Source organism: Lytechinus pictus, unplaced genomic scaffold (genome assembly GCF_037042905.1).
Source record: "Lytechinus pictus isolate F3 Inbred unplaced genomic scaffold, Lp3.0 scaffold_20, whole genome shotgun sequence".
NCBI lineage: Eukaryota > Metazoa > Echinodermata > Echinoidea > Temnopleuroida > Toxopneustidae > Lytechinus > Lytechinus pictus.
This window is the reverse complement of record NW_026974141.1, coordinates 12,165,792-12,192,178: the sequence shown is the minus strand read 5'-3', so window position 1 is coordinate 12,192,178 and position 26,387 is coordinate 12,165,792. Positions and strand designations below refer to the sequence as shown.

Here is a 26,387-nt window from a genome sequence, read left to right as displayed (position 1 = left end):
TTAGCTTTGATCGGTATATAGAGTCGGGTTGCAGGTGGCTGTTGCATATACGATGATGTCGTTTCAGCTAAATTTGATTTGAAATGAAACTGCATTTATCATGTTTAATGACGGTTTCATGTAAATCAATGTGGTTTGTAATTACATGTATTTTTTTCGTTTCCACTGGATCATTAATGTCATGATAAATTATGAGTTCATTAGTGGTAATTATTTCTTGCTCACTTATACTTGCTTTCTATCTCATTTGCTTTCTATCTCCTTTGCTTTCTTTTTACTTTTATTTCACCGTGTTCATCCCTTCTTTGTTATAGGCCTATAAGAGAAAATGCGTGACGTCATCGGTTACATCATGTACATCAGTGGCGTAATAAGCCAAAACTTTTGAGGGGCCAAATATGGCTTATCGGGCAACATTTATAAAGAGTTGCGAGCGAGCAAAAAAAAAATCAACATTTTTTATTACAAAACTCCAATTTTGGGACAAAATTTGACATAATATTAAAATAATATATTTCTCCCTTTCCCTTTTCTCCCTTTTTCGTGAAAATTTAGGCCGAGTCCATGGCCCCCTAGGCTCCCCCTCCCTATCCGAACGCCAGTGATTTGCACCCGTAGCTTTGGATATCACAACTTTGGTTAAAACTGTTCTATTTAGCATCGAATTTTGATGACATGTCAGCGTTATTCTTGTTTTGCATTTAAAAAATGTATTTATCAAAGTCAACTTGGAATAGACCTGGCTTCTAAAAAACTTTTTTTTTCTTTCTCCATGTGACTTTTCTTGTGCTCCGCCAGATACGCCCAGTGAGGGGCGGCGCCTGGTAATTTGATAGGGGAGGGGGCGGGGCCCAAAAGGCGACGTTATGTTTTACCATAGAGGTATTTAATTTATGGACCTCTTATCTCTATACTTTCCTTCCCCTTTCTGTTTTTTTTTAACCCGTTTCTATCACTCTAGTTTTTTTTTTCTATTACTCCAAAAATCGCAAGGGGTTCGCCCCCCCCCCCCATTGTGGCACCACCCCTGCGCCTACTGAACGAAACTGTAGGCATATTTAGTTATTAGTAGTTTACAAAACCCCCGTAACCAGTGATAGACAAGGGAGGGGTTCGACGTCGATGGCCTTTGAGTCGAAGAAGAAGAAGCGCCACAGCAGACACAAGTGATAGCGTATTGTCGGGTGTTGTAATTGCCGTGTCGGAGGGAGGCGAGAGACACAGAAACACACGAACCCTTGCGCTCAAATCAAAGTTCAAACTACCACTAGGGAATAATAGGACTGTTTATCCTTTGGAATCTTCCTTTTGTGGCGGTCTTTGAACGGGAATCATTCCCAAATACCTCCCAGTCTCCTCCATTGTCACCTATCAACAATTAATCTTTTCTTTCCTCTTTGGGTTGGTCTGTGAAACGGGTCTGCGCCTTTGAAAAAGGGGCAAAGAAAGAAAAAAAAACCTCCGAGGAGGGCAATTGGGGTACAATATACGGATGAAGGCAGAGACTGGTTTGTACGCTAAGTATATATTTCATAAGAAATTTTCTGGACAGAGAGTCCACATGAATCTGACACTTCCTATTCATGGGAATATAATAATCTTAGCCCCCGTCTCTGCAAGGGGCTGTAGTTGCAGACAAGCACAGATAGCACCAAGAGCATCGATTTCAGCAACAAACAAAAACAACGATCCCACATGAAAGCAGAAACTACACTACAGCAACAAGTCAATGAATGAATGTTGCAGCAACAAAACCGCGAAAGTAACTGCATCGAACAAAAGAGCAGAAACAGTAACAACGTTACCGAAGACAAAAAAGGAGCAACAGTAACACTAAGAACATCAGTTACCGCAACGAGAGCAACAACATCAAGGTCCAATTATTGGCATTCGAAAGGACTTGATACAAAATAATAAAATGCCCCCTAAATAAATTAAATAAATAACTAAAGATATAGATAGATTAGATAGATAGTTAGATAGATAGATAGATAGGTAGGTGGGTAGGTGGGTAGGTTATTTGGTAGATATATATAGATAGGTAGATAGATAGATAGATAAAATAGATAAACAAATTGGTTTGACATCTTTACCTCTGTCCCTTCCCCGAACCACGAATAGGTCCATGCCCAGACCTTCCCACCTCTTTCTCGCTCAATGACGAAGTTATTCAACAAATTCGATTTTATAACAAAACGCATGTTCGACTCTTCCTCGTTACAATTTTGATTGATAAAGTTCTACGTCACTTCCGGGATCATTTTAATTACAAGTCATTTCGAACGAGTCCCACGCATGACAAGTTTCTGATTTTAAAATGTGGAATGGCAGATAGTCTGACGATATCATCACCTAAAATCGATCGATGAGAATGCCCTATAGGCCTTTATTAATCTGAAAAAAAGGGGAGAGAAAATAGTTCATAGGTGGCGTCAGGGTATTTGGGGGCTTTTTGTAATTTTTATGCTCTTATTTCCTTCTCTCCTCATCCACTTTCATGTTTGTGCACTTCTTGAAAAAAAATCAAAGGGTGCCCCCCCCCCGCCCCCGCCCCGTGCAGCACCATGCATCACTGCGTGCAATGAAAACGTGCATGTCTGTTCTTTTCCATGCCATTATTTCATCAGAAAAAATATATATATTTGACTTGATATTGTTGCAGTCGCAGTGGTGTTAGGGAGAAAATCACGGCAGGGACAGGTTTTGGAGACAAGTCAATTCTACAAGTCTTGAAATGAAACACAATAATGGAATTGCGTGTGACGTGAGACATTATCGCCTTCCATTATAATAATCAAGCACAATGCACCTGCATGGTGGCCGTATGTGTTTACGGATTAATGAAGACTCTGGCTCTAATGGAGTACTTTATTGCAATAGATAACACTCGACGAAAGTCTGTCTCTTTCATTTTGAGGGTAGCGTAAAAAATACCTTCTATTTACACTTAGAATTCATTTCTTGGCAGGTACGCAAGAATGCTATCGACTTTGTTTCGGGGCGATAGCATATTTTGTGTGAACGACGGACCGTGACGGGTTTCATACTCGACACGCTCGGGCGAGGGCTTGTCTGCAGACTTCTGACCAATCAGAGCGCTCGATTCAATAAACGGATAAAATGAGAAGGAATCCCGGGAAGGGGCGGTGAAAATGAAAGTATTTTGGCGACCAACTCTTGATCATTATGAAGTGTGTAATTGGCCTGACTTGTTGACAAAATAATGATCGTTGTTGACAAAATATATAGGATTCGTTCATTCTACAGTATACATGGTTTGTATTTGGGGTTTGTAGCGACCATGGACCTATTCGTAATAGGTCCATGGTAGCGACATAGCGAGTTTTTGCAGGTCTTTTTTTTGGCGCGAGGGCATGAAGTTCCCGCCATTTTTAAATCCCAAGGGGTTTGTGTCTACAATCTAGCCAGGGGTGGATCCAGAAGGGGGCGCATTTTTCTAAGGAAAGTATGACAAGCCCCCCCCCCCATAAAAAAGGTTCTCACTTGTGTATGAACGACATATTCTAATTAAAATATTGACTATATGACTCTCAAAGGGGAGGGGCACACTTGTGTATGAACGACATATTTACATAAGAAATATTGACAATTACTCTAAAAAACGGGGAGAGCACTAATTATGAACGACACATTTGCATACAAAATATTGACTCTGACTCTCAAGGGGGCGTGCACGGATCGGAACTGCCCCCCTTGGATCTGAATCACTGAATCTGACAATAAAAATGCATGTACAATCAAACGTATTACTGACAAATCATGTGAGATCTTCCTTGACAAACCAAGCCTATCTGGGCCGATGTCTGATCGGATCCTTGGGAAAGTTTAGACAACACTAATAGGTTTGATTGGACCTCATATCTGGTCTTTTGATTACGATTGTAGCCAGACACTTTTGAGATATCCACCTTCCCATTTCTCTACATCACCAGTCTATCTTTTCAGTCCTTATAATTTCCAGGGCGTATCCATTCATGATTTATCGGAGAGGGGGCTGGGGCACTTTCTAAAAAAAGTAAAAGAATTATCAAAAGTTAAAAAAAAAGTCATATCAAGTCACGAGGGTCATTTCTGCAATCGCCCCTTGAAATGGGGTGGGGACAACATAATAAAAACATATAAAATACTCTGCCTTTTTTCCGAATCTTGCATTTCTCCCCTTTCGCCACTCTCTCCATTTATATATCTATCAGTTTATTTTCAATTCGTCTAATGCCAATTCGTCCAATTGCCAACTAGTCTACTATCATTTGGTCTACCATCAGTTCGTCCACTCACCACATGGTCTACTTTCATTTAGTCTTATGCCATTTCATCTAATAACCAGTTGGTCCATTAGCCATTTAGTCCATATACCATTTGGTCTAAAATAGCTCCATGATAAAACTTAGGTGCTAATTGTGCAAAATGAAGGGAAAGAAAAGGGGTATTAGGCGAACTGGTTATTATAAGAAATGGTAATAGACGAACTGGTGATTAGACGAAGTGATGATTGGACCAAATGGTTGTTAGACGAAATGTTGATGGACGAAATGGCATTAGACCGTGTGGTGTGTGGACGAGTTGGCAGTGGACGATTTGGCAATTTACCAATCTATCTCGCGTTCTCTCTCTCTCTCCAATTCTAATACCCATACACAACATCTATCAACTCTCTATACACCATGTACCGACGCACCCCTTCCCTTATAGCCCCCTCCCCCTTTTCCCCTCCATCCCTCTCATTTCTCTCTCATCCCCCCTCACCCCTCTCTTCCGTTCTCTCTTCATCCATCTCTCCTTCTGGGGATTCCCACCATTGTCTGGTCACCTTACTATTGCTAAAAGTATGCACCCAGTAGGTCCATGGTAGAACAAAGCTGGCACCATTCCCAATCCATGCTTTATTTTTCGCTCACCCCAATTTTCCTACACAAAATAGGGCCTATTATTATACGTGCGATGATGTGTCGATATGGAGAGCAGCGCACATCCTCATCGAGATCATGGAGATATCTCCATGTCAAAATCACCTTTCAAATTTTCTCCAGAGCAAACCCTTGACTCGAGTAAAGGGTCTGAATGCAAAGCTTGCAATAATTATCTTGTGTAGCAAGTTTTGTATGTGTTAGTCTTTGTTGGAAGACCCACTTGTTGATAAATCTTCCAATCGGGGTCTGCGCCTGCAGACTAGTTTCGCCTTTTTGTCCAAGGAAATTTCATTTCGACTATATCCAACGTTACACTAGGTTGAATTTGAAGAAAAACGACGCCGCACCGTCGTCAAAGTAACGCGAAAAGAACGTCGCACCAACGCTGGGATGTGACATTCCAGTGTAGAAAGTCAACGAACCAAGGAATCGTACCATGTCACTTGAGGCTATTAGCCTCCAAGATAATAGGAGGTCCTCTTTCCAACAAGGTCTCGTCTAATTTGGGAACGTTTAAAGGATAAATCGTTGCTTGGTGAATAAATTGATGTTAAAATTTCATGAAAATGAAATATTAAATGCTTTCGGGCTACATTCTACAATTTTATTCTGTAAAAAAAAAAAAAAAAAAGATTATGATAACTCGAAGGTTCATGATTAAATTTAAATGACTTATCGAAAGATTAGTCCCCACGTGAATTGATAAATGAAATCATTTAGGTCTCATGTAACAAAACACGAGGGCAAATCAAAGTAGTTTTGATGTCGGTGGTTGCTTTGCGTCAGTGGGGGTGGGTAGGTAATTGAAATCGTAATGGTGGTGGCGGTGGAAGTGATGGAAGTAGTAGAAGTGATGGTAGTTGTAGTGACAACAGTGGTGGTGGTGGCTGAAGTGGTTTAATAATGGATGGTAGATGTTGTAACACGTTGTGACGATGGTGATGGTGGTCATTGTGCGTTGGTGATAATTGTTGCCTGTCATTGGTAACACGTCGAGACACGATCCTTATCTTCTTCTTTTTTTTATTTCTATGGAATTTCAAGAAGAGATAATTACTGGTAACGACTCTACCTTTAATCCTACCACGTGCTCGCGGAGAGGAAGTGTTTGATGATCGGTGTGCGCTTGCCCCTCCTCCCAGTGGGATCGTTGCAACCTGCCAAACCGATTTGCCAGGCGTGGAACTTTCTCTGTTCTTCTGTCTGGTTCCTAACTGATAAGACCAACCCTATAATCGTGGTATGTTGATAGGGGGGTAAGGATCCAGGGGTTGGAAGGGGGTAAAATACCAATAGGGAGGGGTGCAAGACCAGTTGTGGGGGGTAAAGTATCATTGGAAGAGTTATGGGATGGGTACAGGAAGACCAGCAGGTAGGGGTACAAGACAAAGTGGGGAGGGGGACGGGCAGCAGGGAGGAATGCATGGTCAGCTGCGAGGGGTAATTCAAAAGAGGTGAGGGAGGAGTACAGGACCAGTAGAAATGGGTGCACGACCTGAAGGGAAGGGGTGAAGAGTCAATGTGAAGAAAGGTATGTCGAATGTCATGAAGTGAGTGGTCAGTGAAAGACACCTGTCAATATACGCATGAATGAACATCGGTGGACCTCATTCCAGGAGATCGTAATGGTCTTCGGTCCTTGCACTTTTCATGGATTTTTGACGTGCTCTGACCATGAAGCGACGAGGAACTGGGAGGTGATGAAGGCGGACAGAATGAACGACACTGGTCATGCATTCGGACACTCCCTGGGCGTGGTCCTTGGGTGTGGTTAAGAATGACAAAACAACCATCGAAGAGAAAATGATGGAGCACCAATATCGTGCATTATTTCAGAAGCAGCTCCTTGATTTATTGTCATCATTATACACATAACGTTTGGTGAGCTCAACAGAGCAAGCTGAGCTCGTTTATAGACTGGAGTCCATTTCAAAATTTTCAATGCGTTTGGTCATAAAATCAGAGAGGTGGGAGAAACTCCACCTTGTCCAATCAGGGAATATCCTGGTTCAACACTCGGGGGAAACGAAAGCATGCAATGAAAACATTACATTTCGTCTGGAAACTTTAACATTCTTGTATGTGTGATAGACACCCACGGATATATCACCGTGAAACTCCTTGCAAACCCACACCAAGGCTATAACCGGGGATCGCTCCAGGAATATGAAAATAATGGTCAGCCGGGGAGGGGGGGGGGGGTGGTAACTACATTTTGTTTTAAAATATGGGGGCTTTAATCATTTCCGCTCTATATATTTAGAATTCGGTAAGCAAAATTCAAGGGGATCTACTCCGAATTGTATGAAAATAATCAGGGCTACATTGACACTTGACATACTTTCCCACGATGGTCACTCACGATGGGAGGGTCAGGGAGGGGGTAAACTAATCATGTATGGAATAGAAAGATATCATTTCGGCTAATGATGTTTGATGCAGTAGTACATGTATCGTATATTGATAAGACACAAAGTAAATTGTGTAGAGGAACATTTGGGTATAGGTCTAGGCATGGAGCTTGGTCCATGGTCTAGGTAGACAGAAACGGTCCACATTTGCAACATAATTGGGCAGAATATGACAAAAATGACGAAAATATGAACAACTTGCAAATTTGGGGAAGTCATTCTTTGTGTATGGGAATACTTCCAAACACATGGTCCTAGCAACATCATCATTTTTTTTTTCAAAGGGGGAGTCATACACCTGCATGCCCCCAGACACACCTTCTCACTTCCCCCGCCCACCAGCGGCGAGCTTCCCTAGTCTATCGTGATTTTTCTCTTCTAATCGCCGATAAAATCAGGGAAAACATTTATTTACGGAGTCAAGAAGGTAATACTAGTACTCGGTCGATAGCATCTCCTCATTGGCGCCTGCCTTCTAGTCTGTCGGCACAGACCCCGATTGAAACTTTGGTCAACAAGTGGGTCTTTACGCAAGACTATAACGAGATGGGCCTTCTGTATATACGCAAGTCGTTGGCAGGGACCATAGCCTTAGGATGCATATTCAGACCACTTTCCTCGAATGGGGATTTGCACAGCAGACTAGCTTGAAGTTTAACACAGTTCGACATTGGTCTGCTATACCCTAGCACTGACTTAAAATATTTGACACTTCAAGAAATGATACCATGTCGGGTGTGGAGATTAGATCCCAATTCCTATGAATGCGTCTCCACATAACACAATTCATTCTAGTCTTCTACTTCAGACCCTGCATTATGCATTATGCGAAAACCAAGGGTCTATGTCTGCAGACTACCTGGCTTCATGAATTCAACGCAGATTCACCTTGCGAGGGAACAGTCTTCTTCAAGACGGACAGAATCATCTATTTTGAACACGGTTTTCATTTGGCAATTATCGTGAATAAGGTCCATAGCCTTGGTGGAAAGAACTAAAAATCATTGAATAATTTCACCTGGGCTCGAAATATATAATTAGATGGTGCATGTGTGATTGGGTTTTTACGTGCACTTATCGACCAGATATATCGCTCGAGACCAACACCGTTCGAAAGACGTGACTAGGGCTCGAACCTCTGCATCAATTCGTAACTTTCTCCCCAATGAAGCCAACGGCCCAGGTCAACGCCCGGTATAGTATATTACAATGGTCAACCTCTTTGTAAAAGCATGGACATGTGGAGTTCTGTACAAACTAGAGCAACTTTCATGTCGATCGATTTCATGTATGCATATGTCCTTTTTTTTCTTTCGGTCTCACAAGGTCAGGTCAGAGGGGTCAAGTATGGGCTATTGCTTTCCTGGAATGCCATCCGGATGAGTTTGGAGCTATGGCGAGCAACCTGTCTGAATTGGGAATGGTCACACCATTGAAACCGACTCCAGACCGACCGATGGTATGTCATTTGATGCAACGCATTGGCTTTGGTCGATCTGTGGCTAGTGTAGCTGGGATGACTGTTTCCAATTCCCCTGGTATTTCCTCGTCGCGTGTCAGAGTAATGTCACATCGGACCATCATGATGCCAGAAAACCTGGGGCGGTTACATCAAACGTCTAGTCAGTGAGCTTTTTGCCGAAAGCTGTTGTAAGCTACTATATCACGTGCATCTGATTGGCTGGAAGTGAGTTTGTCGATGAAAATCGTGGACAAGATATGCCTCGTGTTATGTCCATTGGTCTGGAGGGCGTTTCATCAAGTCTTGTCGTGTCCAGTCCCTTTCACTGATAACTCCTAAGCTACTGAAATCCGTACATTAATTGGATTAGAGCAAATTTGTCAATGGAAATAGGTACATGATGGAAATCACTGTCCCTCACTTGACACCCCCCCCCCTGGTCAAGAGACCGAAGACGCGTTGTGACAAGATGAATGGTTAAAGGGGAAGTTCACACTGAAGAATTGTGCTGTATTAAAGGTTAGAAGACAAAAATAAAAATACTGGTGAAGGTTTGAAGAAAATCCATAAAGATTAAGGAAGTTATAAGAATTTTAAGTTTTGGATGTCATAAACGAGCAGCTGCCCCATATAATTATGTAACATGAAATGCATAAATGTCATTTTTTTAATGGTTCGTGATGACTTGTTTTTGTTTTCTTTTTAGGAACGGGTGTGAAGTTATATTTCTATGTACATGCTGAATGTCAAAGTAAAAACCATTTTCAATTTTCTGAGAAAATGAAATTTCTCTGATTTTTTTACCATTCGATATGTAGGAAAGCTGCTCGCATAATTGTTAGATTTGGGGTTACTTTAGGATAGGAGTTGGTCATTGTAGTGGAACAAAAAATTGTTGCCGGAGCAAATGTCATGTAACAATTTGTTATTCCATGAGGATTTTAATGTCTAATTTGTTATAATACTTATATTAAACTAGCTCTTTCTCGTATTTCAGAAATTCAGGATACAAAAATATTTTGAGTATTATAGGCTTGTACGTCATCCTTTTTAACAATGTTTTTCTTCTTTTGAGGACCGAAGTGATGGCGTCACATTTTTTTGTTGCATTTTAGCATTTTTGATACCATATTTCGAAAGAGCATGATGAAATACATCACAAATCAAATTTTGATGGGAATCAGTCCATGGCTGCCATAGATATGACCTCATGAATACATAATTAGCCCCGTTGTATTATTGGCTTTTTGGATCCTAAAATTAAGAACTACATGTATACATGTATAGCCTATAGGCCAATAATACATTGACTTCAATGGGGCTAATTATGTATTCATGAGGTCATATCTTGCTGAGGCGGCCCCATGGACCGATTCCCACCAAGTTTGAGTTGATAATTGTAGAGGTATTTCATCATACTCAATCGAAATATGGTATCAAAATCAAATATGGTAAAATACAACGAAAAAAAAAGAAAATTGATGACGTCACACTTCGGTGGACCGACTCTATTATTTTACTCTTAATAGGTCCATGTTTTGACCGTGTCCATGATCTAATGATAATTGTGAATGACAGACTTTCCCGCGCTTTGTAGCCAGTTTCCCGCCACTGTATGCGGTAGTTGTCAATTGCGTCAAGTTCCTGCGCTTCCAGGACCGCGAAAAACAATATAAAGGAATTACAAAAGTAAACCTAAATCGGTTCATTAGAGCAGATCACACGAGAGGAAAATCTGCTTACAGTCTCGGAAAACAAACCCTCGATGGGCAACAACGAACGCATGCTTTTATTTCTTTTGAAAATCATTTTATTTTCAGATTTAAGTTGAATTATGAAGGCCCTATATCTTAATTAAAGCATGGGAAGATACTAAAGCCCCATGTGTGGGAATAAGGGGGGGGGGGGGGTGGTGTAAATACTGTGCTCTTAAGTCCCAGAGCAATTAACCATACTTTTAATTTTCCATGTATCAAAAATTGAAATTTCATTACCAAAGCTGGGTTCATGAAGCAAACAATAATTGTGGATTCGCAGCTAAGTGTTTGGACGATGCCATGAAAACAATATTGTTTGGTATGCGGCATAGTGTTTCCACATGGACATATTGAGTTTTTACCGGATTTGTTTATTTGTCATTATAATCGTAAGTTTCCGTCTTCTGCGTAGTTCATAATTAATTAATTAGTCAATCAATCAATCAATCGTTCAATAATCAATCAATCAATCAATTAATGTATTGGAAGATATCTGATATTGTGTTTTATTGTAACACTTAAAGGTCAAGTCCACCCCGAAAATGTTGATTTGAATAAATAGAGAAAAATCAAACAAGCATAACGCTGAAAATTTAATCAAAATCGGATGTAAAATAAGAAAGTTATGACATTCTAAAGTTTCGCTTATTTTTCACAAAACAGTGATATGCACAATTCAGTGAAATGGCAAATGAGACAGTTGATGGTGTCCCTCACTCACTATTTCTTTTGTTTTGTTATTGTTTCAATAATACAATATTTCATTTTTTACAGATTTGACTATCATGCAGGACCAACTTGACTAAACCACATAGTATTAAACAATGGTAATTCCACATGTTCAGGGATAAATTAATTATTGTTTGACTTGACAATGAGGAGAAAATTAGAATATTTCATATTTTAAAATACAAAATAAATAGTGAGTGGATGACGTCATCAGCCTCCTCATTTGCATACCGACCAGGATGTGCATATAACTATTTTGTGAAATTAAGCGAAACTTTAAAATATCATAACTTTCTTATTTTACATCTGATTTTGATGAAATTTTCAGTGTTATGCTTGCTGGATTTTTCTCTTTTTATTAAAATCAACTTTTTGCTGGGATGGACTTGTCCTTTAAGGAAAAAATGTATAGTGTTTAACTTATGAGTTGTCAAGGTATTTATTAATTTGTAAAGAGGTGAGATTTTTATTTGTTATACGTATTTTATTTTGTATATGAATTGAAGTTGTTGTCAAATAAACACAACTCAATACAAAAAAAATGAAAATGAAAAATTAATTAAAGATATTAGTCAATCAATAACAGGTCAAACAATGAAACTTATGCATGAAACCGATATCACCTTTTTGTTATTTTTATTGTCCATATTATGACTGTTTCATCATTAATGTTTTTGTTTATGTAATATAGTTCATAGTTGTTAATGTTTTATCTCGATTGTTCCCCCTAATTCAACAAACGATGTTCAATGACTCTATGAACTAATGACCCGTACACCATGTGTCTTGGCACGAGTATATGGGCCGTTACTGATATGCTATTTCCTCCCATAAATTCTATTTTATGGGGAACATAAAATCAGAAAATGAACACAAAGCGAACAACCGTTTAGGGGATAGTAAAAAATGTTCTATCAGTGGCAATGACAAAAAATACTCTCATATACATTAAAACAAGAGATACTTTTGTAGATTTATGTCGTCAAAGCTTCAACATTATGAACAAAAGAAAAGTTATCAATTATCTTTTGAATTGGTTGAATTGAATTGAATCTTGAAGCGTGCCATATAACGAAATTAACATGATTGTATATACCACGAACCAATAACGACACATCTTTTCCATATTTATGATAACGTCTATATACATAATAAAAAAATTATCGAAAGATAAAGTCAAATTTGTAAAAGAATACATCGTTTATAGGCCTTTATATAGGGCTACGTGTCAGGGCCTGCTACGTGTGTTTATCATGTTTAATATGAGCAAATTTAAAGGGATGGTCCAGGCTGGAGGTATTTATATCTCAATAAATAGAGTAAAATTCTCAGATCAAAATGCTTAAAATTTGATCAAAATCGGATAACAAATAACAAAGTTGTTGAATTTTAAAACTTTGCATTATTCCGGTGAAACAGTTCTATAGGCATGTCTTTATGAATATTCATTTGGCTAATGATGTCATATCACCACTTGTTCTTTTGTATTTTATTATATGAAATCAGGTTTATTCAATTTTTTTTCTACCAAGAACTAAAACAATTGGATTGACAAATGATTAAATGCATTAGTTATTTATTGCCGCAACTTATTTCACCACAATGGAGACACATTATTTATACATCTATGAAAAAATGAAACATTTATGATTTCATGTAATAGCATAAGAAAAAGGAAAGTGGGGATGTGACATCATCAGCCCACCTAATGAATATTCATGACTATGTGCATTTACATTTTGATGAAATTTTCAGCATTTTGCTCTGTGAATTTTACTCTATTTATTTAGATATGTTTTCAGTCCAGACCATCCCTTTAATGACCGGAAATCGACGAACTCCTTCCCCTATTGGTCTGCCGTGTTTAATTTGTAAATTTCTGAGTGCTATTATAAAAAGTATTATGAAATTATGAGGGCCTATATTCCTCGATTAATATTGATCGGGTATCATAATTATGTAGGCCTAAATTATTATATTTGATATAATTCATGTTGTGTGTATTTTTTCTATTGAATTTCCTCAAAAGACATACTAGACCCCATGCATACGTTGAATTACACATAATTCTGTCTCTTTTCCTAATTATAATCTGTGGACAGGGGTAATGTAGCAGTCAGGGGCGGAGCCAGTTATTCAGATTAGAGGGGCATTATCTACCCACCTCACCTCAATTCAATAATCGTGATATCATAATTTAATATTCTATGAGTCAAACTTCCCTTTATTTTACTTCTGCTTCTTATTTCTTGCCCTGTCTTATTTCTCTTAACCCCCCCCCCCTCTACATCCCCATTTTAAAGCTGCATTGGAACCGATCGAATGTGAGACCCCCCCCCCCCCAGACCACCGCCCCTATAGATCTATACCGGATGGGACAGATGTATGAACACTTCGATTTCTATATACAGAAAAACTCGTCCTTCATAATTATGAGACGGGATATATTTGAAATACCAAATTCCTGGAAACGACACGACCCTGGATGGACAATTTAACAATTCTTTTCCGTTTGAAGGAAGAAGGTCGGTCAAGGGAGGACATTTTCTAACCAGTCCGGCGAAATTTGAGTACATACACGCAAGAATGCTGGTTGAGAATCGAGTTGTGCTCATGCACTATATAGGCCGATATTGGCCTATAAAATTATATTTTTTTAAGTACATTATGTTAATACGCCGCGCCTCATTATAATATTGCAATAAATGATGCTGTAATGAATTTTATTCTAATTTAGGGGTATATACCCCAGTGGCGTAATGAGCCAAAACTTTTGAGGGGGCCAGATGTGGCGTATCGGTTATAACTTATTTTTTTTAAGTTGCAAGAGCGAAGTGAGCGAGCAAAAATGTCAACATATTTATTACAAATATCAAATGTTGTGATAGATTTCGACATAATATTCAGAAAATATAATGATAATAAAAAATATAATATGTTTCATTCTCTCTCTTTTTTTTTCCTGAGTCTTAACACTCCCCCTACTGTGCACCACCGCTATACCAGCAGGCTCAAGTGAGCAGCTTGCCGTTTTGTTTCCCTTGAAAAAAACGAATAGAAAATGCTATTTTCCCCTCTTTGCACAGCTTCGCTCACTGTTTGAAATTAGGCCAACAAGCAGAGGCAGGCATAATTATATAACAAGTTATAAGCAACGAGCTTGATGTTTTGTAAATATTTCTTATACACGAGCTACTTTTGGATCAGATAGAACGATTGTTTAAAGGGATGGTTCGGGCTGAAAATATTTATATCTAAATACATAGAGTAGAATTCACTGAGTAAAACGCCAAAAATGTCATCAAAATCGGATAACAAATAATAAAGTTATTGAAGTTTAAATTTTAGAAATATTTTGTGAAAACAGTCGTCATGAATATTCATTATAGGTGGGCTGATGATGTCACATCTCCACTTTCCGTTTTCTTATGTTATTACATAAATCATAAGTTTTTCATTATTTCATACTTGTGTGAATAATATGTCTCCCTTATAATGAAATAAGTTGCATCAATATATATCTAATGCACTAAATCAGCTGTCATCCAATTTTTCTAGTTCTTGGAGGAAAGAAATTGAATAAACCTAATTTCATATAATAAAATACAAACGAACAAGTGGGGATGTGGCATCATCAGCCCACCTAATGAATATTCATGACTACTGTTTTCACAAAATATTGCTAAACTTTAAAATTCAATAACTTTATTATTTGTTATCCGATTTTAATGAGATTTTCGGCCTTTTTCTCAGTGAATTCTACTCTATTTATTAAGCTATAAATACTTTCAGCCCGGACCGTCCCTTTAAGCTGCTGTAGTGGGGTCCATTCTCTGACACACCTTCCCAAGCCAAGCAGGAACGCTACCGCGCTCCTTCTTTCCGATTCCTATATGACATCATTATCTCGGTTATACATGTATATAATTAATGTAAAAATGTCGTTGTAGTTTTCTCTGACCAATTTATTGTATCTCCGTTGTCTGACCAGGGAATTGTTAGTTTCCTTCGGGTGCGTAACACAAAACTCAGCAATTATCGTGAACATTCTTTTTTTTTACGATTGATTACATTGACTACAATGTACAATCAATCGTGAAAATCAAGTTTGATAAATCGCTAAACTGTGTTGTAATACACAGTAAAAATGCTGTTTAAGATTTTATACAACGCTGTTTACTATATGAACCTTACAGTATTTGTTTTTACCGTTTAAACAATCATGTTTAATTTATTGACAATTAAATATTGAAAATTGTTGCTTAAGATTGAAACAGTTGTTTAAACTGTTTAAACAATTACTGTAAGGTTCATATAGTAAACAGCGTTGTATAATTTTTTTTACTGTGTAGGTCCATGGTTATAATACAGGGGACCCTGATCTGACCATGTAGGTCCATAGTCTCCCTGGTCTGACAAACCTAGAATGGGGATGGGGTTGATCTTATGGAATATGGGTTGGGGTGGGGGTCTAATAACTTCCGTACCATGTGACGTCAGAGGGCCGGTACCTCGATTAGTGAGCCGAGAAATCGGTGAATGGCAAACCGGATGTCGGTCGTAGCCCATTTCCGGTTAGCTCCTTGACCTTCCTTTGCCGTCGGGTCATCTCATTAATATCGGGGAAAAGACAAATGTTGTACCTTATTTGATTAAAAAGGTACGATAAAGGTGGTCATAAAGCTAAGGGAAGAAAATAGATAGCCTATGAATATAAATGCTCCTTCAAGAAGTTCAAGTTCGGTAGTCATTTGCATGCAGAGACAAGTAGTACTGCCTGACTCCTAACTATGTACGTCAAGATTCGGGTTAAGTTGAAACGCACCCACCTAAAGCTTGAAAGGCTAGGGATGCCGAGATATTCAGTTGTTATCTAAAGGTTCGATTTCAAAGGCTACACGAATACCCCCCCCCCCCCCTTCTCCCTATACATACATGACAAAATGTACATTTACACGGCGTAACCACTACATTCCAACACGATTTCCCATGCACTTTTTGTCTGCCATACTGGTCTCGTTTTATGCGCATATACAAAATATATATTTCAAAAACCGAAAAGACTGGATAATAGATTCAGCTACAATGAACCTCCCCAGCACAATAGTGCATTTCAAGTAATTACATTCTCAGTTTGCGAACCATTGATCGAGAATAATCTATGAACCATAGACCTGGCATTACTTCACAATGTTGCGGATTCCGAACAAGACTACGCTCGGTCGGTAACTAAGGACGCTCTACACATCGGCACGCCATTTTTCTGTGTTGTGGTTTTGATGTGGAACCAAGTCCTGTTCCTCAGTGAACATAGAGTATCTCATGTTGAAGAGGCGTCTAAAGGTTTCTTTTTGATATGCTCTCTATATTTTTAATAGGATTTTTCATAGGCCTATATTATGTTGACCAGTTTATCCTCTTGTGAACAGTCAAATTACTTATTCTTTCAATTCTGGAAAGTTTTCGCACGACAGCTCTCAGAAGATGGAAGCTTACGTCTCTTCATCATCCCCTCACATTGAAACCAAATTTATCACATAGTGTTGTCGAAGATCGTGTGACGTCATGACCTACATTGTTTTACTACTAAACAAAATTATCTCAAGGATCTTGATCTAATATCGTTCTTTCATTTCACAAATACAACCCGGATCCCAATTGAATAGGAAACTAGGAAAGAAGGGGGAGGGGGGGAGGTCTTTTCTCGGAATCGAAACTATATAGGTCAAAATAAAAATGATCCAAAAGAAATTTCAATCAAGCAGTTTTTCATGAACATTCATAATCAGAATCGAACGTAACATGTAATGTGATATAATATTTTTCACCGTTTAAAGTTTCGTTTTATTTCATGCAGAAAACAGCTTAGGTTTATATATATATATATATATATGCATAAAACGGGTGATATACACACATGAGAAAGTTGATTGGTGTCAACACACTAGACCTATTTATTTTCTATTCCAGTTTATGAAATATAAAATAATCCCCATACTTCGAACATTATTCGCTTTGGGAAACTTAAAGATACTATAACTAATGGATCCGATTTTTGATTAAATTTTAAGCGTTTTCACTATTTAGTTAGGCGAATATAATATAATTATTGGGGTGGAATTGGCCTTTAAAATTGGCCATTGTAAAACGATCAGCTGACCAAATATTTCCTGTTTCAAAAACTTGTAATAATTGTGCAGTCAACCCCTCCCCCACACCCCTCATCTATTTTCTTTCCTAACCTCTCCAATGTACTTTTAATGAAGCACAAATTATTTTGCTGAAAGGGCGAGGCGCCAGGACCAACAGACACGCTTGGTTTTTAGAGTAATGAGGAAATGGTCGGAATTATCAATATGATGTGGGTCCATGATGGTTTCGATATAAAAACAAAAAAAAAATGCTTCTCACCATATCTGATTGATTGATTGATTTTGACTGATTGATTCAATATTATGAAGATGAGAGATATATTAGTTCTATATCGGGTTTATTTAACAAATTTAATACTAAATGGATGTCACTTCATTCTTTATCTACTTGAGAGAAATGTTTAATTGTTTGAGATCATTTATTGATTGTGTAATAATGTTTGCTTGTGTATATTTTGATATTATTTGACTCAATAAAAGGCCTTTGGAGGGCTAAAAAGAAGTTGGAAAAAAATATCTGATTGATATCTTAATGATATCTGAATGGGCTGCCCCTTTCTATCGAATAGAGAGCAATGTGCGATTTTATTCGCGTTTCTTCTTTTAATTCATTGATTTCAATTAGGGGGTGCGATATACCAGTGCAGGCATATCAAATAAGGCCCAGATAAGTACATGAAGTATCATAATTATGTATGTTATATACAGTATTCAGTATCAGTATTAACCTGCATCTCACAAATGTAGCTTTTCTGACTAAGTCGTAAAGGGTTTCGAACCTTAAACCTTCCCAACCACGTTATTTCCACATTGAACATTTTGTATAGTTGGATATGATGTCAACGAAAATATATACTGATAAAAATTATTAAAAAAAATATCTACCAGGCAGTTGATATTAATGAATTAAAGAATTCTCCCCCCAAAATGATGAAATTAAAATGGGATATGTTGCCTCCTCCCCTTGTTGAATAGAACGGATTATGGAGTTGAATAATGCTCACAAAATGTTAAACCACTTTGATCCAAATTCTCATAATTCAACTTCTGACGTTTAAATTCCGCAGATTTTTTTTTTCATGCAGTTTTAAACCGACAATCCCTCGATTAATTTTTACTCAGATTTTATTTCTATTTTCTACAAAAAATATTTGTTATCAATTTTCGATGTTCGATGGTTATTTAAGAACAGAGAAGATATAATAAATTTACACGCATATACAGTATAGGCTTTACTCTGCTTACGTACGTATGTACGTGGCGAAGTCGCGCTCGCCCCTCGAGTTTTTATAAATAGTAACTTCTGCCTAGCACCAGCGGATCGAGGGGCTGTACTTGTTGTAGGAGTGACAAAGCATAGCTCCACCACTCATGTTTTATGCATAGCTTATACGCAGATACGGAGCGCACCATTGGCCAAACGTTCGCGGGCTTGGCGCTCCGTGATTATTCGTCTTCAACATTTGTCACAAGAGATTGGAACCCCAATAGCCCCAAAACTTTGAAAAGGGGCCGAAAACCCTAATCGAAAACTCTCTCTTTTTACCTGTATGATCATATATTTTGTTAATACCACGCCACATCATCTGAAAATATTATAAAAGCTAACTATCCTATCCCATTGTCAAGCCCTTTCCCCTTATCAATATTTTTTTCTTTCTCTGAATCGATGTAAATTTCACACAACACAGATCCAGGGAAGTATTTCTGAATGACGATTTTCTAAAGTCCCGCCTCCTAAATGAAATCATCGCGGGAAAAAGAAAAGGGAGAGGTTTATTTTGCTTTGCTACGTTGTACCCATTGAATTACTATATTCGACATGCAAGCTACATTAAAAAAATATTAAGATATAGAAGTCACCAATCTGGTGGTGTTTTTTTTTTTTTTTTTGGGGGGGGTGACTTGATGGCTAAGAAAGCAAGAATGCTTGCAATCAAGTTGCCAGAAGATCGAAGGCTTATGGTCCTATCTGAGGGACCAAAATGCCTACAATGGTGAAATTGATGTAAAGTGGGCCTTAAAATTATAAATATGAATGAATCATTAATTTCGTATCGAGATGAAATATTGCTCATAATTTCAAGTCATAAAAAGCCCCGTATTACAGGAGATCCGTTTGCATGTCTTATTTCATAACGAAAGTAGTGGGGTAAAACTCTAACTGAAGGAATTGAGCTCAGATCGTTACTGATCGGATATAATCTAATGAACAGATACTGGGGAAATTTATTCCCCTTGATATGGCAAATAGAAATGCCGATTAATCAATTATAATCTACGTGTATGAGCTCTAACATTTCTTTGTTCATTTTGTCGGGTTGTAAACGCACTTTAGGGTCTGCGACAGAAGACTAGGACGTGCTGGGGATTTGGAGGAGACGTCCACACAGCGAGCTAGCCGCAGGCTCGATAAGGAAGTGTACTGTCTAGAATTTGTACACAGTCTATTGGGAGCGTGATGCCAATACACTGTACTGTATGTATTGGTATTCGCTTTGTGTACATTGTGTATGAGGATGCGGCCGGTCGATTTGTACAGTATACTGTGTGCGGCTATGCTGTATGGTAATACATTGGAGCGAGTGCATTGCGAATCTCCATGCACACATGCGTGTAGTCAAGCTTGCACATGGAGTAAGCGAGAATTCTGGAAAATATTTGAAAAATCATAAAATCGCCCCTACCCAATCAAAAGTTATAATCCAACCATTCATCGTGTTAAGAAAAATATGCTCTTTCCAATGAGGTGATTTTAGTTTAAAAATTCCCCGATTTGTTTTTTTAGAAAAATTTCATAGGCCTATACGTAAGTGTACAGTGGTATGGTATATGCCTTTTCTGAACACAACATATTATCGATACTAACTGATTAGCAATAGTTTGTAAGAGGTCCTTAAACCCTGAAATCTATAATTTTACCCATGTAAAATTATTCCCCTCGATTTCATCAATAAATTATGGTCTACTCCCTCCCCATTTGAATTTCCCAATTTTGTTTTTGCTGCAAAATGCCAAACGATGAACTAGTCGATGAATGATAATAAAAAGGTAACCATTCAGTCAAAAAGTCGTGCAGTTGAACTGGTATAATTTATTTTGGGCATATTCGATATAGAGGTAGGGTACCCAATTCCGAAACTATATTTCACAGCATGCAGGCTTACTTCACAAAGAGGTATACCATGGCTCCCCAAAACGTTGGGCCGTTCCCGATCGAATCTTTGACCATATACATCGCATACACATTCCATCAATAGATTTTCAGCAACAGGCCCCAGCCGGCCATATCCCCACGTGAAAAAAAAGACCAGACCATAAAAGAAACCTATTCAGAGACAAGCCCCCCCCCCGTGTGCGCTTTCCCCTCCCCCCATGTCCCCTCCCAAACGCAAAGAAAAGACAGAGGGGGTGGGGAGGAAGAGAGAGAGAGAGAGAAGAAAAGAAGGAAAAATGAAACGTGTGTGGTATATCGTGCATGGAGTTATGAGTTGGGCTAGCTATCTAGCTTTTGACCAATCACAAAATAGTGTCTTGTTGGGTATAACTCGTGCATATTCATGACATCGACAGCAACCACTGGTTGAATACATGCGCGAACTTTGTATACACGTACATGTATAATAAAGAACTACTCGGATACACACACAAGCATGCGTTGTGAGGGAATTCACCATCGATGCATTCGGCAGAGGGGCAGCACCGAGTTCACAGGCCTAACGTAGAGAACCCGAAGTGATTCGTCGAAAAGTTGTGGAGTTTGGGTCCATATTAGTGGTGATTTTTACCCGTTTTCGCCCATATTTCGATACCCCATCTCCACTGGGTTTGTAGGTCCTGTTCGTCTGCTGTTCCCCGTCGTGTCAAGTCATCCAAAATCACCAATTCCCCCTTCCTTTTTTGCCTTTTGAAGTTGAAGAACATCACATCAAACTCGATCAAAACTCAAAAAGTAACTTCGGCTCTCACCGCAAAACGAGCTTGTGGAACGATCATGGATAACTTGTTCTGCTTCGAACAAGAATATTTTGACCATGCTAAATCACCTATGTCATACGTGGACCAAGTCTTATTGCGAGATAAAAATTTGGACAACTTATTAGCAGTCGAAGAACAATATGTGTTGTCGGCGGACTATTTTGGCAACCACTTCCAACGAGAGCTGAGACCATCGATGAGAAAACTTGTGGTGGACTGGATGTTTGAAGTGAGTATTTTCTACGTTTTTCAGTTTCAAAATAATTTCTTTTATATTTCAATCACTAGAATATATTCTAAGCTTTATTTTGATGTGCAATTTGTTCGGGTTTTCTTTTTTTAAACATTTTTTTCTTAATTTGAAAGAAGTCACCGATTTCCAGAATGAACTCTTAATGATTTAAATGTCAAACCAATCATGTTGATTATTCGGTTAAGTTTGCTCTGATTTGTTTCAGAATTGTTGAAGGACTTTTTACAAGAATGTATTTTAAAATATTACCTTCTGTTGTATCTATTTTACCATTCTTTCTGTTTTCAGGAAGTTTTAGTTTGAACCGTCATTAGGCATGTTATTCCACATTCGTTGTGGCCGACTTGCAAACTTATCGTACCCTTGATCAAGTTGATTTTCTGTGTCAGTCTGATTTCATATTTTAGCCTAGGCCTAGAGGGTTCTAATCACTGCCGGTTGTTTCTATGTTGACAAATTGTATAAATGTGTTTGTAACAATTATTATTCGTTGCCCATTAGACGTGTGTGATTTGTCTATTGTCATTGACTTACAAAGTTTGACGCGATGGGCACTTGATTTTGAGCGCGGCTTCAGATGGCACTGAAATAGACGGCCTTTTCTGCTTTCTGAAGACTTAAGTCAAAAATCTGTCCATATTAAAAGTTAGCCCAGATATTTCTCTTTCAGGTAATACCAAATTTGTCACAATTAATGCTGCCAATTATTTTTTCCGAATTTAACACGAATGTTTGCCGAGCCAACTTTTGAGAGCGCAAAGGGCCTGATTGCATTGACTCCAACGTTGTGCGCGACGCAAAATCTGCAGATCTTATTCTGCAACCACCCTAGAAAGTAATGATTTTGTTATTTTCTGCTCCTTTTTTCGAAAAAGTAGCCATATGAAATAGATGTGTATGTTTTAGTCTTTCTGCCCATGCTATGAAATTATACAAAATGTTCCGGTGTTCATTTATTTCGAATTAATTTTGATGAGTGTTTTGAGGCGAGTAAGCGATCGCTTTTTGGTTTTCGCAAACTGGTCGGCTGAGCTAGCTGTGTGCATTTAGGCATTGGCTTGCTATAAAGCCACGGGACGGGCGCTTGACTGCATACTGTATCTAACTAATCTACCGGCAAATGATCTTTCGATCGTGTATATAGGCCTACATGGTATATGGGGAGGCGCGCGCTTTTTCTATTTCGACAAATTTAATTGGAGGTTGGGAGGGCTGGTTGCGCAGAGACAGAAGAAACTTGGTACCAAAATATATTTGGGTGGAACTTTGAAGATTAAAATTGGGAGTTCCAATAATCTGATCACTTATTATATTAACTGAATAATAAATATGCAAAATCATCATTCAAGAGTGCACCTATTTCGTTAATTACACTTTTTAACAATTGATAGATTCTATATAAAATCATGAACAAGATAACTGAAGAGCTAGAGTAATATCTCGTGCAACTCGCGGATATAGCCAGTTTGTATCCAACCAATTTATTGGGGAAGTTCATTTGTTTAGTTTAGTATTCGTAAACAGATCAATATGCCTTCTCATTTGTAGGGAAATGTTAAAATGCAATTCAACGTACATCCGTGTTTTCGCTCATCCGCAATTTTTACAATTTTATTTTAGTCTTTCCGTGGGCTGATAATAAAAACATCGGTCTCGATCTAGACCAAATTAACATTCTTGCACTTTATGGGGCATTTCCCCCGTCTATTGTGATTTAAATATGAGCCAAAACTGAAAAAGGACGTGATGGATCTGAAAATCTGGTCTAATATATTTCTACAACAAACTATTAATTATAAAAGTTCATTATATTAACTTTTAATTGATCTTGAGTACTCTATTGCTGCGCCCTGTTTATTTTCCCCCATAAATTTTCTACCCCAATACCCGAATGGTAAACAAAAACGATTAAAATATTTTTGACTTTGTAAGTTTTTTTATATTTTCGATCAGATTTTTTTTTCTGGAGTTATTCCAAATGAATACACGCTCTTTCTCTTTTTACAGGTTTATATTTTTAAGTTGTCGCGATTGGATTATTTTTTGTGGAGTTATTCCAAATGAATTTACACGCTCTTTCTCTATTTTTTTATTTTATTTTTTTTGTCGCGACTGGATTATTTTTTGTGGAGTTATTCCAAATGAATTTACACGCTCTTTCTCTATTTTTTTTTTGTTTGTATAGGTTTGCGAAGAACAACAAAGAGAGGAGGATGTGTTCCCACTTTCAGTCAATTATCTGGACAGATTCCTCTCGATGGAGAGAATATCACGGGACAGGTTCCAACTCTTAGGCGCCACCTGTATGTTTCTTGCTTCAAAACTCCTAGAAACAATTCCCCTAACGTCAGAAAAACTTATCATCTACACAGACAATAGCATCACATTGGAGCAACTTCTCGTAAGTCCTTCCATTTTTTGGTGCTTTTTATGCAGGTCAATTGTTTCAGAGTAATCAATTTTCAGGCATGAAGTATTTTAAAATGGAAATAAATCGAGATGAGTGTAATGTTTTCTTGGTTAAAAGTACGCGGCGAGACGACGATGGCCGACAGAGTCGCGAGAAAGTTTTGGAAGTTGAGGAATGAGGATGAAGTTTCCGCGATTGATGATATAAAAAAAAGTATTTTCGCACTTTGAGTGTTTGATGAGATGATATCAGAAGTGTTTGAGAATGAATTACAGATGATATTTTCTGTCTGGAGTCGTAAAACATGAAAATTATTCTGTAAACATTCTTATGCATTTTTGATGAGGCTTTGTTTGTTGGATTATATTTCATGGATATTTTATTAATCACCAGTTTGCCAGGTAAGTTTTTGTTTTTGTTTGGTGCAATTGTGTTTTATTACCTCTAGTATTGTCACCCCCTCCACTTTTTAAAAGCTTAGTCACTAGACAATTTATTTTCTAATTGATAAATACCGGGTACTTTAATTGTTATTATAAAATACAAGCTTAACGCGCCCCTTATGATTTTCAGTACGTTGCGCAGGGTACTAGTGTATTGTCTACGGGAAATGAGTGTGTACGGTAATTGTATTGGTAATGTGCTTCTCCGTGTGTATCTCGGATCGGGGAACGGACCAATTACACTCAACAATGACGGCGCGCATACTTTACAGTGAGCATGACGTGTAGGTGTGTTCTCTGTGTAACTCTCTCATTGGCTGAAAATTTTCCCAGGGGCGCGCCGCATGTGAAACTTTCGGCGCGCGTTCTGGAAGTAATTATTTCCACATTGTATAACATTATAAGCGGGGCGTAGTTCACCTTGAAAAAGTGCAACTTTGTTTACATTATCACTTCAGAACCTTTTGTACAGCATTCTACTTTTATTTGCATTTTTGAAGAAGAAAAAAAAAATCTGGATTAATCATGACAAAAAATGCCTAATGAAATAAAAGGCAGTAAAAAAAAATAGAGAAAAGATTATGATTCAATTATGTGATGTGATCATGACAAGATTATTTTTGCTGTAGAAACTTTGTTCTGGGAATTAGGGGTGTAGTCTGATTCCATATTTCCATGTACTAGTACATGTATTAAGATTTTTTTTTCTCTTCTATTTTTTTTGAAATATTCTGTTTATCCTATATATTCTAAAGTGGTGGATTCATATAGTAATTGAAAAATATAGGCTTACAATTGGAAAGGTTTGGTTATTATTTTTAGGGTATTTTTTTGTAAAATGAAATTCCTTAAAAAAGAAATTATGTGAGCCTATTTCATTTTGGATTTTGGGGGTAGCTAGCTGTCTTGTTCCTCTAAATACTTTGTCTGTCCTTAGCAATTCAACGGTTCTGAGGTTTCTTTTCAACTCATGATGATAGGAAGACTTTAAAATCAGCTAGGCATAGTTAGGAAGAAAAAGGAAGGGGGAAAAAGAATCCATAGGGGCAACTCTTTTTTGAAACAGTATGGGTCATCTTGGTCCCCATTGAATGGCTTCTCTCTTTGTAATCTTTGGTAAGAATGAGGATCAATTGATCGAAGCAGGGAGAGGCATTGATTATGTATTGAGTGGAGCATGGGAAAATTTGCCTGGACCAAGAACCAATGCATGTGTGTGGGAAGCACAGAACCGGGAGGAGATAAATGAAAGAGAAAAAAAATCAATATGGCTTCATAGGGCGATATGTTCAAAGGATTAAATGTACTTTCTAAGCTCTGGAATTTCTAAAATTACATTCCTTCATCAAAAGGAAATCGACATGAAAGTGCCACATAATATACCCTGTGGATTAGGAAACGATAGCGCAAGGGATTACAACTCTGTTTTGAAATATTGATAATGTTTGCCTACATTTTATTAATGATTGCGTTTTCAGATGAGAGTTTGTTTGGAAATGATAGTTCCCAAACTAAATTAGATTTGGTCACCCTCAAGCAGAGTTGTCATTTAAAAAAAAAAATTAAATTGTATTTAAAAAAATCATTTTGCCTATCTTGGGCTTGGCCAACACGAGGATGATAAGTTATAATAACATTTCAAACTCAAGCAATTCTCTCTTACATGTAACTTTCAGCACATATACAAAACTTTTTCATTATTTGATATCAGTATTGTTTGACCCCCCCTACCAAGCTTTCTTTTTTATTGATATTAATTAGCAGTCCATACTGTACATGTATGTATTGGCCTCTCATTAAATTTGCCTTTAATTTAAAGTATAAAAAAGGGTAGAGTAGATAACCTAGCTTACAAATGATA

At 37.8% G+C, this 26,387-nt stretch overlaps 1 protein-coding gene across 1 annotated transcript in view; it reads left to right on the top strand.

The window, feature by feature from the left end:
• Positions 1 to 21,020: 21,020 nt before the first annotated feature.
• LOC129283182 (G1/S-specific cyclin-D2-like) overlaps positions 21,021 to 26,387 on the top strand; it is a 33,922-nt gene continuing 28,555 nt past the window's right edge. The window contains exons 1-2 of the mRNA XM_054919018.2: positions 21,021 to 21,649; positions 23,859 to 24,074. Coding sequence (XP_054774993.2) covers positions 21,437 to 21,649; positions 23,859 to 24,074 — 429 coding nt within the window. The 5' untranslated portion in view covers positions 21,021 to 21,436. The remainder of the gene's footprint in view (positions 21,650 to 23,858; positions 24,075 to 26,387) is intronic.